Source organism: Protomyctophum bolini, assembly GCF_963924005.1.
Source record: "Protomyctophum bolini genome assembly, chromosome: 3".
NCBI classification, from domain to species: Eukaryota; Metazoa; Chordata; class Actinopteri; order Myctophiformes; family Myctophidae; genus Protomyctophum; species Protomyctophum bolini.
This window is the reverse complement of record NC_137864.1, coordinates 52,469,845-52,486,941: the sequence shown is the minus strand read 5'-3', so window position 1 is coordinate 52,486,941 and position 17,097 is coordinate 52,469,845. Positions and strand designations below refer to the sequence as shown.

At 46.2% G+C, this 17,097-nt stretch overlaps 1 protein-coding gene across 1 annotated transcript in view; it reads right to left on the bottom strand.

The window, feature by feature from the left end:
- The window catches only part of mad1l1 (mitotic arrest deficient 1 like 1), a 113,478-nt gene that overhangs the window by 50,632 nt on the left and 45,749 nt on the right, over nt 1-17,097 (bottom strand). The window contains exons 14-16 of the mRNA XM_080759128.1: nt 16,277-16,368; nt 15,646-15,736; nt 13,464-14,226 (exon numbers count right to left, since the gene is read on the bottom strand). Coding sequence (XP_080615254.1) covers nt 13,464-14,226; nt 15,646-15,736; nt 16,277-16,368 — 946 coding nt within the window. The remainder of the gene's footprint in view (nt 1-13,463; nt 14,227-15,645; nt 15,737-16,276; nt 16,369-17,097) is intronic.

The following is a 17,097-nucleotide window of genomic DNA, read 5'->3' as shown; positions in this document are numbered from 1 at the left end:
GTGTGTGCACAAACAAGACAACGCCGCCATCCCATTAGAAATGCAGCATATAGCAGTACGTCAATGTACTGGTGGTCATTTTAACAGCCTGGATGGCACTACAGCATCCATCTACCTGAATGGATGGAAGCCAAGGTAGATTGATTGACTGAGGTGTTTATTGACAAAAAAAAGCATAGATGACCATATCATACATCAGTGGTTGTCACACCGTTTCAGGCCAATGACCCCCAATTGATATATACTTGGCCGCAGTCACCCTGGTGTTGTGCCAGGGACCCCCAGAAGACCAAATGCTTTAAACTTCTAAAAGCTTGTGCATCTGTTTTTTTTTTTTTTTTTTTTTTTTTATCCCACGATTTTGTAACCCAGTTTTCTTTTCACCCAGTGCCAATTATCTGATGTAATCCTGGGTCGCTACACTTCCTCTGCCAACCTGGGGGGGCAGCGGACTGACCTCATGCCTCCTTCTGTGCATGAGGAGTCCAAGCTGCTTCTTTTCACCTCACAGGGGGGAATTTCCCCGGCCGGACGTAGCGCGTGGAAGGGACACGTTATTCCGACCAGTTCCTTTCCCCTCCATCAGGCGCCCCGGCTGGCCAGGGGGAGGTAGTTTTAGAGACCAGGATTACTGCATGTTTTTGTGAGGGTATCTACCCTAGGGGACACGGGGAGAACATGCAAACTCCACACAGAAAGGCCCTTTCGCCAACCCCCGCCTCGGGTATGGGCACTGATGACGCGGAGGAGGGAACACGCCGCCAGTGCCCACAGCGTCCCTAGCGGGAATCGAACCCAGGACCTTCTAGCTGTGAGGCGACAGCACTGCCACCGTGCCCCTTTGTGCTTTAAACTTCTAAAAGCTCGTGCATCTGTTGTTTTTTTTGAAAGACTTATAAAGTATATGCATGAAGGGGTTATAGAATGTATACAAACGAGAAAAACACAATAGAGCATATGCACATCCACTAAGTAAACACCAGCTGCCGGGCCGAGGTCAAATATAGTAGAAGATAAAACTAGAAAAAGTGCCCCTCGGGACACACAGGTCTCCACCGGGCCGGGTCAAGCTGTGCAAAGTTTGGCATCAACCGGGTTAACGGTGCCGGAGGTTAGCTGTGGACGGACGGACGGGCGGACGGACGCACGCACGCGGACGGACAGACGGACGGACGCACGCACGCGGACGGACGGACGGACAGACTGATAAACATACTCTCCCAAGGCCTTCAGCTGGTGGAGACAAAGATTCTATCCGTCAAATTATAGAAACACATAAAAGGCGGAGGTGGTTATCAGCCGAGACACACGGGGAAAAGTAAAATCAATAATAAATAAATTCATACTCAATTCCATAGAACAGTGGTCCCCCAGTTAAATGATGGCGGGTTCATAACCAAATGGACCGTTATAGATATTTAACTCTTGAGTGTGTACATTTTATTTTGAAGCTCTCAGGAGTTAAATTATTGTTAAACTTACATTACATTACATTACATTATGTACATTACTTAATTCACTAGAAGTCTACACAATTAGAGAATTTAGAAGAATTGTTATAAATCATGAAATTGTGGACAAAATCTCACCCAACACGATATTCAACGTTTGGGGTCTGAGAGGCTCAATGTCATCAAATGCTGAATACATAAAGGGCCTTGATATGAAAAGGGTTGAAAACCACCGCCATAGAACATGGGTACTGCTGCTATTCAGCCAGCTCTTTATGAAGAGCAGGCATTCAAGTTACGGCTTGCAGCTTTAAGCCCTTTTCAATTTCTTAACCGATTCCATGCCGCCACTAGAGGCGGTATGGTGCCGGCCAATGCCAGTGAAATGCGCAAAAAAACAAAAGAAGAAGACCCCCTTGGCCCACCAGGCAAGTGATGCAATCCTGTCCTGTAGTCAGGGGCTCAACCAAGCCCCCAGTAAGGCTATTCAACGTTGAAGCTGCCACTTAACCCATTCTGACCTGAGATCAGATTCATACGAGGTTTCCACTGGACACACACTGGTCTGATTAACCCATTCTGACCTGAGATCAGATTCTAAAAAATGTCAGTCGTTCTTCAATTTTTCTAAAATAGCAGACCTACAAGCTCGTAGCGCGCCACTCGGTGGCGCGCTATGAGCTTGTAGATCTGCTATTTTTCAATAGCTAAAGCACAACATGATGCCAACACCAAAACGGGTTCCCGTTCAGAATGGGTTAAATGACATTAATCAAAAAACGAGATTTCTCGTTTTGGCACACGGGCACAAACAGGCTAAAAACAAGACTTGTTGCGTTCTTGGCATGTTTTGTGTAAAAAAAAGAAAAGAAAGAAAAAGACGATCTACAAGCTTTGTTCATCGGCCGTTTATGAAAACGTTTTGAAAATGTTTGCCTGGAGAAGGACATGCCCGACATACTGTACACATGCCAGGGTTACACAGAGAGAGAGAGAGAGACTATGAATTTTGCAGAGACCGAGAACCCGGTAAAGGTTGCAGACTGAGGACTAGCACTCTGTGAAAAGCAACTTAAGTTTGTCATGGAATGATTTCTTCCCTCTGCTGTTCTCTCTCTATCCCCTACAGCATTCTGTAGCGTCCGAGTAAATGAGAGCGTCCATCTTAACTTAACGTCAATATCACACACACACACACACACACACAAACACACACACACACACACACACACACACACACACACACACACACACACACACACACACACACACACACACACACACACACACACACACACACACACACACACACACACACACACACACACACACACACACACACACACACACACACACACACACACACACACACACACACACACACACACACACACACACACACACACACAGTGCTCTTGATTACTGGCAAAATTAGATTGCATTCGCCCCCCCGAGCGACGTTTGCCAGATAAACTACAGGCACGGGGATTGGGGGCGTGGTGGGTAGAATGTCAGCTCTGTCGGGTGGAAACCTCACGTACAAAACTGTTACTTTTCAGGATTAAAATACTAAAAATAGCAATTTATGATCATTTATAAAAAAAAAAATCAAAAGCAGGAAAGAGGAACAAAGCAAACACTATAATATCATTATATGTACTGAAAATAGAAGATCTGAGATATTGGTTTTTGATACATTTTCAGTTAAAGCATCTGTGTAATTTAAAATGTTAGCGTTGGCTAATCAAAAATAGCAGAGATAGATATATACAATATTTATCTTTCCCAGATTGTGGTCAAAACAAGCTATATTCAACGGCCCATAACTAAAGATCGTCTGCCCCTCCAGACATATCCTGGACACATTGCGGGTCCGGTGGGTTGTTTACATATCCTGGACACATTGCGGGTCCGGTGGGTTGACAAAATAAGGCAAAAACACACAAACACAACGGTGGTGGAAGTGGTGGAAGTAAGTGGAAGAATTTTATTTATTTTATTTGATGCATAAATGCATATGCATATTTGATGCATAAACCTTTATGTCTGTGTTGGTAAAAACAAAAATGTAACCAATGAAAAGTAGCAAAACAACGCTTCAGACAAAACCTCTTAAACTCCATTGGAACCCTCAAACTGTCTGCTAAAAACAAGCTAACTCCACCACCTCTCATGGAAGTACAGTTAGGTGGTTTCTTCCCGACAGCAGAGAGATGTATCTTGGCTGAAAACAGCAGATGCTGTACACAAATCTCATGAGCCATTTTCACCCAATGTTGGTCCTAGAATAGAGAGGCGAGGGTCCATGTGGATAAAGCCAGCCACTATGTTTTCAGAAATAAAGCCCTGTATAATTCAGAAGTAAGCTTTCTCCGATTCGATGAGCAGAACATGTGTACAGTATTTATAACGGCTAGGCCATTTGGAACTGGACGATAACACACATGCATGCACGCACACACACACACACACACACACACACACACTCTGCCTTGTTTACACACACACACACACACACACACGTCCTTGAGTGGGTTCCAGGGGGCCCCCAGCCAAAGTAGTTACAGTACTACAGCATCACTTTAACCACTTTATCCATTTAACCCATTCTGACCTGAGATCAGATTCATACGAGGTTTCCACTGGACACACACTGGTCTGATTAACCCATTCTGACCTGAGATCAGATTCTAAAAATGTCAGTCGTTCTTCGCTTTTTCTAAAATAGCAGACCTACAAGCTCGTAGCGCGCCACTCGGTGGCGCGCTATGAGCTTGTAGGTCTGCTATTTTTCAATAGCTAAAGCATAACATGATGCTGACACCAAAATGGGTTCCCGTTCAGAATGGGTTAATTGTTGCAGATATACAAGCTCTGCTCTTTTTCAACATTTCTGAAAAATATTTAAAAAAAAAATGTTTGGAAACTTTTGAATAATGTTGGCACAAAGCACAGGTTTCCCTCCCATCTTGAGCACCATGCTGGGCCTATTATTCAGCGTTGCTGAGCACTGCCTGGTGTCGAGTGCTGATAACATGAGGGAGGAGATATGCAAATGAGCACGGCAAACTCTGTGCATGCCTCGTCGTGTAAACTTTTCTCTCTTCACATCCACAGGAAAAGCAGTCAGCAGTTGTGTCAAGGTAAAAAAATAAAATCTGTCTGACTGTCCCTCGTTGCTCGTCTGTCTCTCCGTCTGTGCCCGTCTGTCTCTCTCTCTCTCTCTCTCTCTCTCTCTCTCATTATGTGTGTCTGTCTCTCTCCCTGACCCTCTCTCCCTCATAATTAGGCCAAGCTGAAATAAATGTGGCAGAGGATTTAGGATTTCACTTCAGGGGGCGTTTGGACCGTTGGTGCTCAGGGGCATTTTCAATCAACAGTTTCCAAAGAAGAAAGAACACAATTGAAGGCCCACATCGTCCATTTCCCTGGTCCTCACAAATGGTTCTCACAAAGATGTGTCAGGGGTTCTAGCCCCACCTAACGAAGGTGATAGAACATGCCCAGGTGCTGGACAAACGGCGATACGGAAGGAAAACATATTCTTTCCCACTAGCCCCTCTGTAATGTAATATGTAATATTCAGCGAGGTTGGAATTAGAGTTATAACGAATTGCATTGCTTTTCCAGGTGCTCAAAACGCTTTACAATGGTTCATTCATTCATACATTACACATTCACACACCAACGGTTCATTCATTCATACATTACACATTCACACACCAACAGTGGCGAGCTCACAACGACCGACTCATTGGAGGCAACGTAGGGTTCAGTGTCTTTTCCCAAGGACACTTCAATGTAGGGTTCAGTGTCTTGCCCAAGGACACTTCAATGTAGGGTTCAGTGTCTTGCCCAAGGACAGTTCAATGTAGGGTTCAGTGTCTTGCCCAAGGACACTTCAATGTAGGGTTCAGTGTCTTGCCCAAGGACACTTCAATGTAGGGTTCAGTGTCTTGCCCAAGGACACTTCAATGTAGGGTTCAGTGTCTTGGCCAAGGACACTTCAATGTAGGGTTCAGTGTCTTTGCCCAAGGACACTTCAATGTAGGGTTCAGTGTCTTGCCCAAGGACACTTCCACATGTGGACAGGAGGAGCTGATCAGAGGAGGTAGATCATTGGACGACGATGATCTACCTCCTGAGCCACAGCCGTCCCCACAAACAAGAGTTAACCCATTCTGAACGGGAACCCATTTTGGTGTCAGCATCATGTTATGCTTTAGCTATTGAAAAATAGCAGATCTACAAGCTCATAGCGCGCCACCGAGTGGCGCGCTACGAGCTTGTAGGTCTGCTATTTTTGAAAAATCGAAGAACGACTGACATTTTTAGAATCTGATCTCAGGTCAGAATGGGTTGATCAGACCAGTGTGTGTCCAGTGAAAACCTCGTATGAATCTGATCTCAGGTCAGAATGGGTTAAATATGATTTATACTTAGCGTGCCAATGTCATGGATCAAAGAATAGATGATCTATAAGCTCAAAGCGTGTTGTACTGCGATGCGTCACGTGTAGTGAGCTTTTTTTTCCTTCCCTTTGTGGGCTAATTTTCAGCTCACGAAATGGCAAAACGAATGACCCCAAGACAGAAATTGGCATTCATAAAATCATGGTTGTCCTCAAAAGTCTAGTAATACCAAGTGTGTGTGAGTGTGCATCATGTGCGCGTGCGTGCGTGCGTACATGCGTGCGTTCTCTTGTTTTACGTGTGTGTAGGGCCACTCAGCAACGCCCTGTTTATGTCAGTATACAAGACGGAGTGCCATTCTAAGAGCCTGATGCCACATATCTCTTATTCATGGGTCAACAATAACATCTAAAACCTCAGAGCGGAGGTCCATTTAACCCATTCTGAACGGGAACCCCTTTTGGTGTTAGCATCATGTTATGCTTTAGCTATTGAAAAATAGCAGATCTACAAGCTCGTAGCGCGCCACCGAGTGGCGCGCTACGAGCTTGTAGGTCTGCTATTTTTGAAAAATCGAAGAACGACTGACATTTTTTAGAATCTGATCTCAGGTCAGAATGGGTTAATCAGACCAGTGTGTGTCCGGTGGAAACCTCGTATGAATCTGATCTCAGGTCAGAATGGGTTAAAGACCTAGTGAGAGAGAGTGCAGGACGCAGGTCAAGTCACAGAGAGAGAGAGAGAGAGAGAAGAGAGAGAGAGAGAGCGAGAGAGCGAGAGAGAGAGAGAGAGAGGGAGAGAGAGAGACGTACACACAACAAGACAGGGTGAGAGACTTAAAGACATTGTGAAAATGGAAAAATACGTTTTTCACACGTTTAGAGCATATCCGTGGTCATCATAATATGGGCATACCCAACAATAGATGCCAAAACAATGTCCATCAAAAATCTAATTTTAATGACTTCCTTTGAACGAAAACGTGATGACGTGTCGAGGCCTGAATGAATAAAAGATTATCTTGATTTCAATCAACCGTTTGATTCCCGTAGCGGCTGCACGTTCCACCAAACACATGCAGAGTTTGATTACAGAACTACGACTAAAACGTTTTTAATCTCGTTCAAGATGGCATCCAGACAGTGTATTATTACCGTACTCATTTTAAACTTAATCAGCACTCTGTGTACATTGTGTCCCTGCGATGATATTGAATTTTGCCGTTTTTCTTCATGTCATGTCTATGAATTGATTGCATATAGGGCCTAAATCAAGGCCGCAAGGAAAGGATGATGAAATGTTTGACTGTATTGCCGTTTCTTTTTTTTTTTCTTTTACATTTCTGACAAAAAAACTATTAAATCAATCAAACAATCAATGCTATAGTATACTATGATCAAGATAAGAGCAAGTGTGCAAGCTCCTTAAGCAATATAAAATATACAATAACACAGTATAAAACTATTGATAGTTGTTATTTGCACTGTTGATTGAGTGCTGAATGTGCTCAATGTTTAAAATGGACCACAATAGAAACAAGCCTTTTTGCATTTTGTCTCGTCGTAATGCAGTACGTTTTAAAGAGATTACATAAAAACAAGACAGGCTGGCTGAGCCGTCAATCAGGTCCTCGCCCAACACGGGCGGGTGGCGTTTCAGATCGGTACAGACCACCTGATATTATTACCACCACTAAAATAGATGCCGTTGATGCAACCACTTGCAAAAAAAAAAAGACTTATCTCCGCCCGGAGGCAGGCCGTGGCATGACAGTTACAACACTGTGAAACCGACTGTTATTATCTCGATGTGCGTGGGCCGCTTTCCATTGTGCAAAGACAAAACCATCAAAAAAAAAGATCAAAAAGTAAAGTGAGTTCCATTGCATGAGACGAAAAAGACAAAAACTAAACAAAACCGAAAAACAAAAAAGTAATGTGTTAACCCGAGGACGTATCACTGGTTAAAGTGGTAAAAAATGATTGTGATACTATAAGTACTTTTGCTGCAGGGGGACCCCCTGGAACCCTCCCCAAGGAGCCCCGGGGGTCCACGGACCCCACTTCGAGAACCACCACACCGTAGAGTTCCATTTGTAGGCTACTACACTCTGAGTTACAGACCCGTTAACCCATTCTGACCGGGAACCCATTTTGGTGTTAGCATCATGTTATGCTTTAGCTATTGAAAAATAGCAGATCTACAAGCTCATAGCGCGCCACCGAGTGGCGCGCTACGAGCTTGTAGGTCTGCTATTTTTGAAAAATCGAAGAACGACTGACATTTTCAGAATCTGATCTCAGGTCAGAATGGGTTCATCAGACCAGTGTGTGTCCAGTGGAAACCTCGTATGAATCTGATCTCAGGTCAGAATGGGTTAAAGGTCCATTTGCCACCGAAGTCTATGTGTTCAGAAACAGTGATCTAGCAGTCATCAGAACCCACGAGGCGCTTTTCGTTTTCTCTCTGCCAGAAAAGGCTATGAATATAATTTATCGCCAGAAAGAACACAAGAGCACCCGAGTCAATGAAGGGCTAAATGGCATGGGGGCTGATGGAAAGCCATGTAGGTAGGTGTGTGTGTGTGTGTGTGTGTGTGTGTGTGTGTGTGTGTGTGTGCGCGTGCGTGCGTGCGTGCGTGCGTGCGTGCGTGCGTGCGTGCGTGCGTGCGTGCGTGCGTGCGTGTGTCTGTGTGTGTGTCTGTGTGTGTGTGTGTGTGTGTGTGTGTGTGTGTGTGTCTGTGTGTGTGTGGGGCGGGGGGTTCAGAGATGGATGGCGCAGAATAGCATTTGATTGGCTCTGAAAGCACGCACACAAAGTGAGCCTTCCCTTTCTCAAATGCCCTGCTGGCACGGACAAGGCTGGCGGAGCGGTGCCGGCTTTGGGAAGCTAGACGGCACAAACTTTAGGTGACGGATAATACTTTGAAAAGAAAAGCCTCTTGGCACACACATGACATCATAGCAAACAACAGGTGCACAGGAGAAGACCAAACTGAAGCCCCAAATCGTAGCAAACAACAGGTGCACAGGAGAAGACCAAACTGACGCCCCAAATCGTAGCAAACAACAGGTGCACAGGAGAAGACCGAACTGACGCCCCAAATCGTAGCAAACAACAGGTGCACAGGAGAAGACCAAACTGACGCCCCAAATCGTAGCAAACAACAGGTGCACAGGAGAAGACCAAACTGAAGCCCCAAATCGTAGCAAACAACAGGTGCACAGGAGAAGACCAAACTGACTGTCACCCAAATCGTGACGGAAATAAATAACTTCACGATTAATTGTGGCTCAAATAATTGTGATTAGCGATTTAATTGCCTTTCTGTGGTTGAACATTATTGTAACATTATGAATAAAAATTACATTTCTGTTTGGCTTTTAGGCTTTGTAAAAACAAAATGTGCACAGGGCTGAAAAGACAAATAAATAATATTTAATTGCTTAATACTCAGAAAGTGTGTGTGTGTGTGTGTGTGTGTGTGTGTGTGTGTGTGTGTGTGTGTGTGTGTGTGTGTGTGTGGGGGGGGGGTACTAATATATACATAGTTGGCAATAAAATAGTTAAGTATGCCTGGTTTTCACATGAACTGAAGCCGCGCCCACAGCTGTTGTATGTCAAGTTGTCAACATTTGATAAAGGGAATAAGATTGGAAATTATGGAGGATTATGCAAAAGTAAGTAGTGTGATTATCTCCAAGAATTGTGATTACATGATGTAATACAGGCCTATCTATGCATTTTATTCTGTGACAAATACTTTGAAACACTAAAAAACAGCCCTGAAAACCTCTGCATTTAGCTTAAAGAAAAGGTAAAATAAATGCATTATTACCCTACTATAATGGAGAAAATTCTGTCTGCAATGCGATTTTCTCCTCAATGAGTTGGCCAAATCGATGTGAAATTACACATGGGCATTGAGCAAAGGCAGAGACTAACAGAGCAGATTTGTTTCCATTTCCCCAAATTGAAGGTGTTAATTAGCATTTTTACGGGATGTGAACTTGGCCTATTGTGAGAGCTGAGAGCAGAATACGGAAGGCGTGACTAATGCTCGTAAAACACTGCCAGATATTTGCTCCGATTATGCTGTCGGGGAGCATTTTTGGCGCTCGCCGACAAAACCCCCGATCCAACGTAAAATTGGGCTTTGATCGGAGAGGTTTTGCTCGCTGTGTGTGAAAGGAGCTGCGAGAAGATCCAGCGCCGATAAAAGCGCTCGCCAACGCCTCCCCGATCATTTCTGAATATCTAGCAAGTTTGATATTTGACTCTGTCACCGGCTGGATATCATACAGTATGAACTGGGTTGTATTACAGCCAATGAGAACACACTGCTAACAGCACTGCTGTCTACAGTATCTGTCTGTCTGTCTGTCGACTGTATAGATGATCAGATATATATATATATATATATATATACCTATATATAACCTTCATTCCGTCAGTAAAACCGTGTCGTACGGTAGCCTATATTAGCCCAATATTGCCGTTACGCATTTCACTCGAATAATGTTGATACAACCGCATCGGAAACAACAGTGCAGAGCAAACGTTTGGTCCTCGTGTGCTGTGTGTGTGTGTGTGTGTGTGTGTGTGTGTGTGTGTGTGTGTGTGTGTGTGTGTGTGTGTGTGTGTCTGTGCGGAGAGAGACAGAGTTATTTAATGAAACTCAAGATTATAACGTCCTGTCTTGTCGCCCTGGCCTGTGTAGCCTGGCAGCTATTCCTGTGTGTGTGGCGCAGAGAGAGAGAGAGAGAGAGAGAGAGAGAGAGAGAGAGAGAGAGATGCGCCCTGTGTGGGTCTCGTGCTTGTATTAGAATACAAAAACAAATGATGGAGCCGCTGCCTGTACAGTATGTATCGGGTCTGGATCGCATCTAGGTGAACTCTTGCAGTGTGTGATCCCTGGTCGGCGAACAATCGTTTAGTGTGAAAGCCACAAAGATATAATGACAGCCGATTAAAAAAAAGAAAAAAGATCTGATGACTCGCCGACAACTTTAAAACTCCTGCAGTGTGTAGGGGCCATTACACAGATCAACGAGCATGTGGTTCTCAAACCATTGGCCAAAGTATTTGGCCAGATGACCCTCATCTGAAAAATGTGTGCCAGGGAACCACAGAGACAAAGATTTGTGTTAAAAATGTTCGCTTTTAAAGATTTGCACAAATCCTATATAATCTACAGGCTCGAAACTTGGCGGGTGGTCTTCAGCTATATCATGCATGCTACTGTATATCATCTATACAGTGCAGATGATATAGCATGCTAGTTCCCCCCGCCAGTATAGGGTCGGTGTGGCTAATGGAGCAAAGAACACCAGTCCACCGGAGCGTTAAGCGGAGGAAATGATACAGTCATCACTTTCATCTTTTGTTTAATCTGCCGGGTATGCGGTGGGTGGGTCACACAGCAGGGACGTTCACTTCATTAGGGGAAAAAAGAAACATTAAAAAGCTCAAGTTCAAAAGCGGAACCTGAGGCAACACAACATCATCTCGCTCTCATTCAGCAAAGCTTTGCTGCCTGACGCTAAGCAGCTGCTCTGAAAATAATACAAGTTGCTATACTTTACCCTCCCTGTTAGAACACCGTGGAGAACACGGCATCACCACATTTGGAGTGACAAACCTCTGCACTGCTATTGCCTAGGGCAGGGTTCCCCAATAACACTTGTTGCTGTAAAGATATTTTTAAATATATTTTCGTGAAACGGAAATATATTTTTCTTCCGTTACTCAGCTCATGGGGGCTGTAGTCCCAGACTCTATATAGCATTCTGGGAGGTGTAGTCCCAGACTCTATATAGCATTCAGAGATTGTGGAATAGTTGTCTGGCTACGTGAGACAAGTGGTCCGGGGACCACCAGTGGTCCTTGAGGGGGTTCCAGGTGGTCCCCATGCTAAATGATGGAGAGTTGGTAACCAAATGGAGATCCTTATAGATCTTTAACTCTTGTGTAAAATGAATTCATTTTCAGGGCAAGACCCCATTTGAAAAGATCTCTGACAGTGATTCTCATCATTTGAAGGATTCCCAGTTTGACATGCATAGGCTACTGAACCCCATTTAATTGCATTTATATCTGGGAACTCAATTTATTATAACGTGTATTTATATATTGTAAAATCATTGTCAAAAGGGAAAAAAAAATATATATATTTTTTTAAATTTCTTCCAAGGGCCACAAGCGGGCGCCTCGCGGGCCGCAAATAGCCCGTGGGCCGCCTATTGGGGAACCCTGGGCAGTACAAGGTTCACTCCCACAGCTCGTGGGCCGCCTATTGGAGAACCCTGGGCAGTACAAGGTTCACTCCCACTCCTATTGGGGAACCCTGGGCAGTACAAGGTTCACTCCCACTCCTATTGGGGAACCCTGGGCAGTACAAGGTTCACTCCCACTCCTATTGGGGAACCCTGGGCAGTACAAGGTTCACTCCCACTCCTATTGGGGAACCCTGGGCAGTACAAGGTTCACTCCCACTCCTATTGGGGAACCCTGGGCAGTACAAGGTTCACTCCCACTCCTATTGGGGAACCCTGGGCAGTACAAGGTTCACTCCCACTCCTATTGGGGAACCCTGGGCAGTACAAGGTTCACTCCCACTCCTATTGGGGAACCCTGGGCAGTACAAGGTTCACTCCCACTCCTATTGGGGAACCCTGGGCAGTACAACGTTCACTCCCACTCCTATTGGGGAACCCTGGGCAGTACAAGGTTCACTCCCACTCCTATTGGGGAACCCTGGGCAGTACAAGGTTCACTCCCACTCCTATTGGGGAACCCTGGGCAGTACAAGGTTCACTCCCACTCCTATTGGGGAACCCTGGGCAGTACAAGGTTCACTCCCACTCCTATTGGGGAACCCTGGGCAGTACAAGGTTCACTCCCACTCCTATTGGGGAACCCTGGGCAGTACAAGGTTCACTCCCACTCCTATTGGGGAACCCTGGGCAGTACAAGGTTCACTCCCACTCCTATTGGGGAACCCTGGGCAGTACAAGGTTCACTCCCACTCCTGTGTGTCATTCCCTGGGTCGTTCGCCCAGGCCTTTCATTTTTTTCGTCTTCTTTTGAAACTAAGAGAGGCTAGTATACATTCTGTGAGATGTAGAAGAGTCTGTCCGCGTGTGCTGGACCACGGAGGACTCAAAAATCCACTCTTTAAGAGCTGCCCTGACACGCACGCACGCACGCGCACACACACGCACGCGCACGCGCGCGTGCGCGTGCACACACACACACACACACACACACACACACACACACACACACACACACACACACACACACACACACACACACACACACACACACACACACACACACACACACACACACACACACACACACACACACACACACACACACACACACACACACACACACACACACACACACACACACACACACACACACACACACACACACACACACACACACACACACACACACACACACACACACACAAAATTGCCAATTGCCTAAAGAGTACCGTTCACGCTTGAAAACCCACAGATTATTTTACACCACCCGGGTCACATGTTAAATGGAACGAGAACACACATGCACACACACTTCATTAAACTTTCTTCTTGGTGGGCGAGGTTTGGGCACAGCGGGGTGAGGTTTGGACACAGCGGGTGAGGTTTGGGCACAGCGGGGTGAGGTTTGGACACAGCGGGTGAGGTTTGGGCACAGCGGGTGAGGTTTGGGCACAGCGGGGTGAGGTTTGGGCACAGCGGGGTGAGGTTTGGGCACAGCGGGGTGAGGTTTGGGCACAGCGGGGTGAGGTTTGGGCACAGCGGGGTGAGGTTTGGGCACAGCGGGGTGAGGTTTGGGCACAGCGGGTGAGGTTTGGGCACAGCGGGGTGAGGTTTGGGCACAGCAGGGTGAGGTTTGGGCACAGCGGGGTGAGGTTTGGGCACAGCAGGGTGAGGTTTGGGCACAGCGGGGTGAGGTTTGGACACAGCGGGTGAGGTTTGGGCACAGTGGGGTGAGGTTTGGGCACAGCGGGGTGAGGTTTGGACACAGCGGGTGAGGTTTGGGCACAGTGGGGTGAGGTTTAGGCACAGCGGGTGAGGTTTGGGCACAGCAGGGTGAGGTTTGGGCACAGTGGGTGAGGTTTGGGCACAGCGGGGTGAGGTTTGGGCACAGCGGGGTGAGGTTTGGGCACAGTGGGGTGAGGTTTGGGCACAGCGGGGTGAGGTTTGGGCACAGCGGGTGAGGTTTGGGCACAGTGGGGTGAGGTTTAGGCACAGCGGGTGAGGTTTGGGCACAGCAGGGTGAGGTTTGGGCACAGTGGGGAGTCCATGGCAGAACAGGGAAGTTGGCAGCGAGAACTTTGGTTTCTGTGTGAAACGCACACAGAAATGTTCTTGAGGCGGAAAAATACAAAAACACAACTCGCACGCACACACATATGCTCAACACAGCCAATTTAAGAAGAGAGAAATGGGATCAGGTATGCATAATTCAGTTGGCTGAGCAAGTTTGCCAGATGAAAGTGGGCAGGATTAAATGGTTGGTGTGGATGTGTGAAGAATTGGTTTCTTAAACTGATCAAATTTGACACCATCTGAAAATATGTTGTGCCACATGGACCCCCCAGACGAGAAGATGTGTCTAAATCAGTGCTTCTCAAACTTTTCCGCGCCAAGGACATCTTTTCCTCCCGATACTTTCCCCAGTGAGTGCCGTCAGTGGCTCAGGGAGCGCTCCGCTACAGTAGACTGTGACGGAAGCGCCGCCGTCTCAAGCAAACTTGTGAGCCACGAGAGACACCACAGAGTGAGCTAAAGTGATGGAGTTGTCGTGTCGAACGTTGCAAAGTTTGCGTGCACTGTCCGAGTTGTAACCCAATATAATTATGCCATCAAAATAGCCACCATGCCATGGTGCGCCTGGGAGCCACTAAACAGCCATAACTCCAGCTCCCAGCAGCCTAAAGTCCCCAAACATGGATGGGCATTTTGCTGATGCTCCGTCCCCTCTGTGTTCCTATTGGCTGGGGTTTAAACAGCCATAGCTCCATTTTCAAGCATGCTACAGACTCAGAAACTAGTAGGGGTGGAAGTGGATCTGTTCACTTTCAGTTTTTACCAGTAAGAGGTCATAGAAACCCAATAGAAACCCGAAATTCAGCCTCCATTTGTGGGTAAAAGGAATGCCACCTCAAATCGACCGGAAGTTGATTTGACCACCGGAACAGCGGCCTGCAAATCTATAGTGTACTAAATCATTAAAACTAAAAAAAAAAAAAAGGTTAAAACATAGCAGATGTACAAGCTTCAATGTGTCGCGAGCCAGCGCATTGTGAGCTTGGAAATGTGCTACTGTATGTTTGAATAGCAACAGTAGAAAATAGGGTTGTTACAGTATGCTAAATTAACAAGGACACCCTGGTGTGTGTACTGTATGTACAGTACATGCCACTAGTGTCAGAGCGTGATTCTGGGTGCGTGCAGCAATAGGATGTGCATTATATTGCTAGTTAAGACCCATTCTAAAAATCCTTAATCTTAAAAAAAAATCACCATACTGAAATCAGTCGTGGCTAATCCCCTCAGCCAATGAGAGGAGGTGGTTAAAAAGCCCCGGCCCCGTCCCATAGCTTTTCCCAACAGACTCCCGCTGGAGTCACACCTGGGTCCAATTGTGCTTGACAAGCTGTCAGATTTGTCTGACGGACGGGGCGGGGCGAGTCAATCCATCACGGGGGAGAACGGGCGGGGCCGACATGTCGGCAAAAAGAGAAAAGAAGAACGCACCTGTAGGTTGTTTCTCTCCAGACGCATCTCCAGAATGTTGTTCTGTTCCTCCAAGCGCTGCCGCGAGGACTCCAAGTCTTCAATCTTTAACCTGGACGCACACACACACACACACACACACACACACACACACACACACGTTTGTGTTACAATACTTAAGTTGTGAGGACGATCAATATTTAGGAGAATGCTGGGAATTCGTCAAAAGTGGCAGATCTACAAGCTCACAGCGCGTTGTTGTGACGTGCTGTGAGACTGTTATATAACCTTCAGGTATACTCTGACAACGGGTAATATAACAGGGTGGGGCCCCCTCCATCCCCTATTTGCATTTGTTCCTAAGTAGTTACTCAAACTTTGCTATACCTGTGAGGACATTGAGACCCTCACAAGTATAGTAATACAAGTACACACGCAGCCAGCCATCATGTTAAATGATGACTGTCCTTTGTGTTGACGGTACAGGCCGACGATAGATGCACCGGACAGGATGTCAGGTCTGGGTGGGGTAGCAGAACAGAACCAAGCTCAGCTGTGGGCATCAATCTCTGCTATCTGACAGTGTGTGTGTGTGTGTGTGTGTGTGTGTGTGTGTGTGTGTGTGTGTGTGTGTGTGTGGGGTGCCCTTTACCTGAGTGAGTTGACTTCCTCTTTGGACACTACAGAGGTGCCATCAGCAACAGAGGCCTGCTGCTTCTTTACCGACTCCAGCTCCGCCTCAACCTGGGGGAGAGAGAGAGAGAGAGAGAGAGAGAGAGAGAGAGAGAGAGAGAGAGAGAGAGAGAGAGAGAGAGAGAGAGAGAGAGTGAAGGAAACGTAAGAGGACGAAAGGTCAACTAAGACGTGAAATATTATGCGATTCGTTTTAGGAGTTGTTTTTTTTTGTTACGCTTCTAGTGTGTAAGGCATGGATGGGTCTGCAACCTTCTAGTGTGTAAGGCATGGGTGGGTCTGCAACCTTCTAGTGTGTAAGGCATGGATGGGTCTGCAACCTTCTAGTGTGTAAGGCATGGATGGGTCTGCAACCTTTCTGAAACTAAGTGCCATGTTTTTATTCTCTAGATAGTTGGTGTGCCAACATGTCAACATACATTGTGATGACACCATCAAAAAGTCTAAAACGTATTTTGATTGTCCATGAATATATACCTTTTTCCCTTCTTTTTAAATATTTTCTTCTGCATCATTATAATAAACCCTAGCTCCCAGACTCTCTCCCCCAGTCATTGATCAGAGTTTTAACCCATTCTGACCGGGAACCCGTTTTGGTGTTAGCATCATGTTATGCTTTAGCTATTGAAAAATAGCAGATCTACAAGCTCATAGCGCGCCACCGAGTGGCGCGCTACGAGCTTGTAGGTCTGCTATTTTTGAAAAATTCGAAGAACGACTGACATTTTTAGAATCTGATCTCAGGTCAGAATGGGTCCATCAGACCAGTGTGTGTCCAGT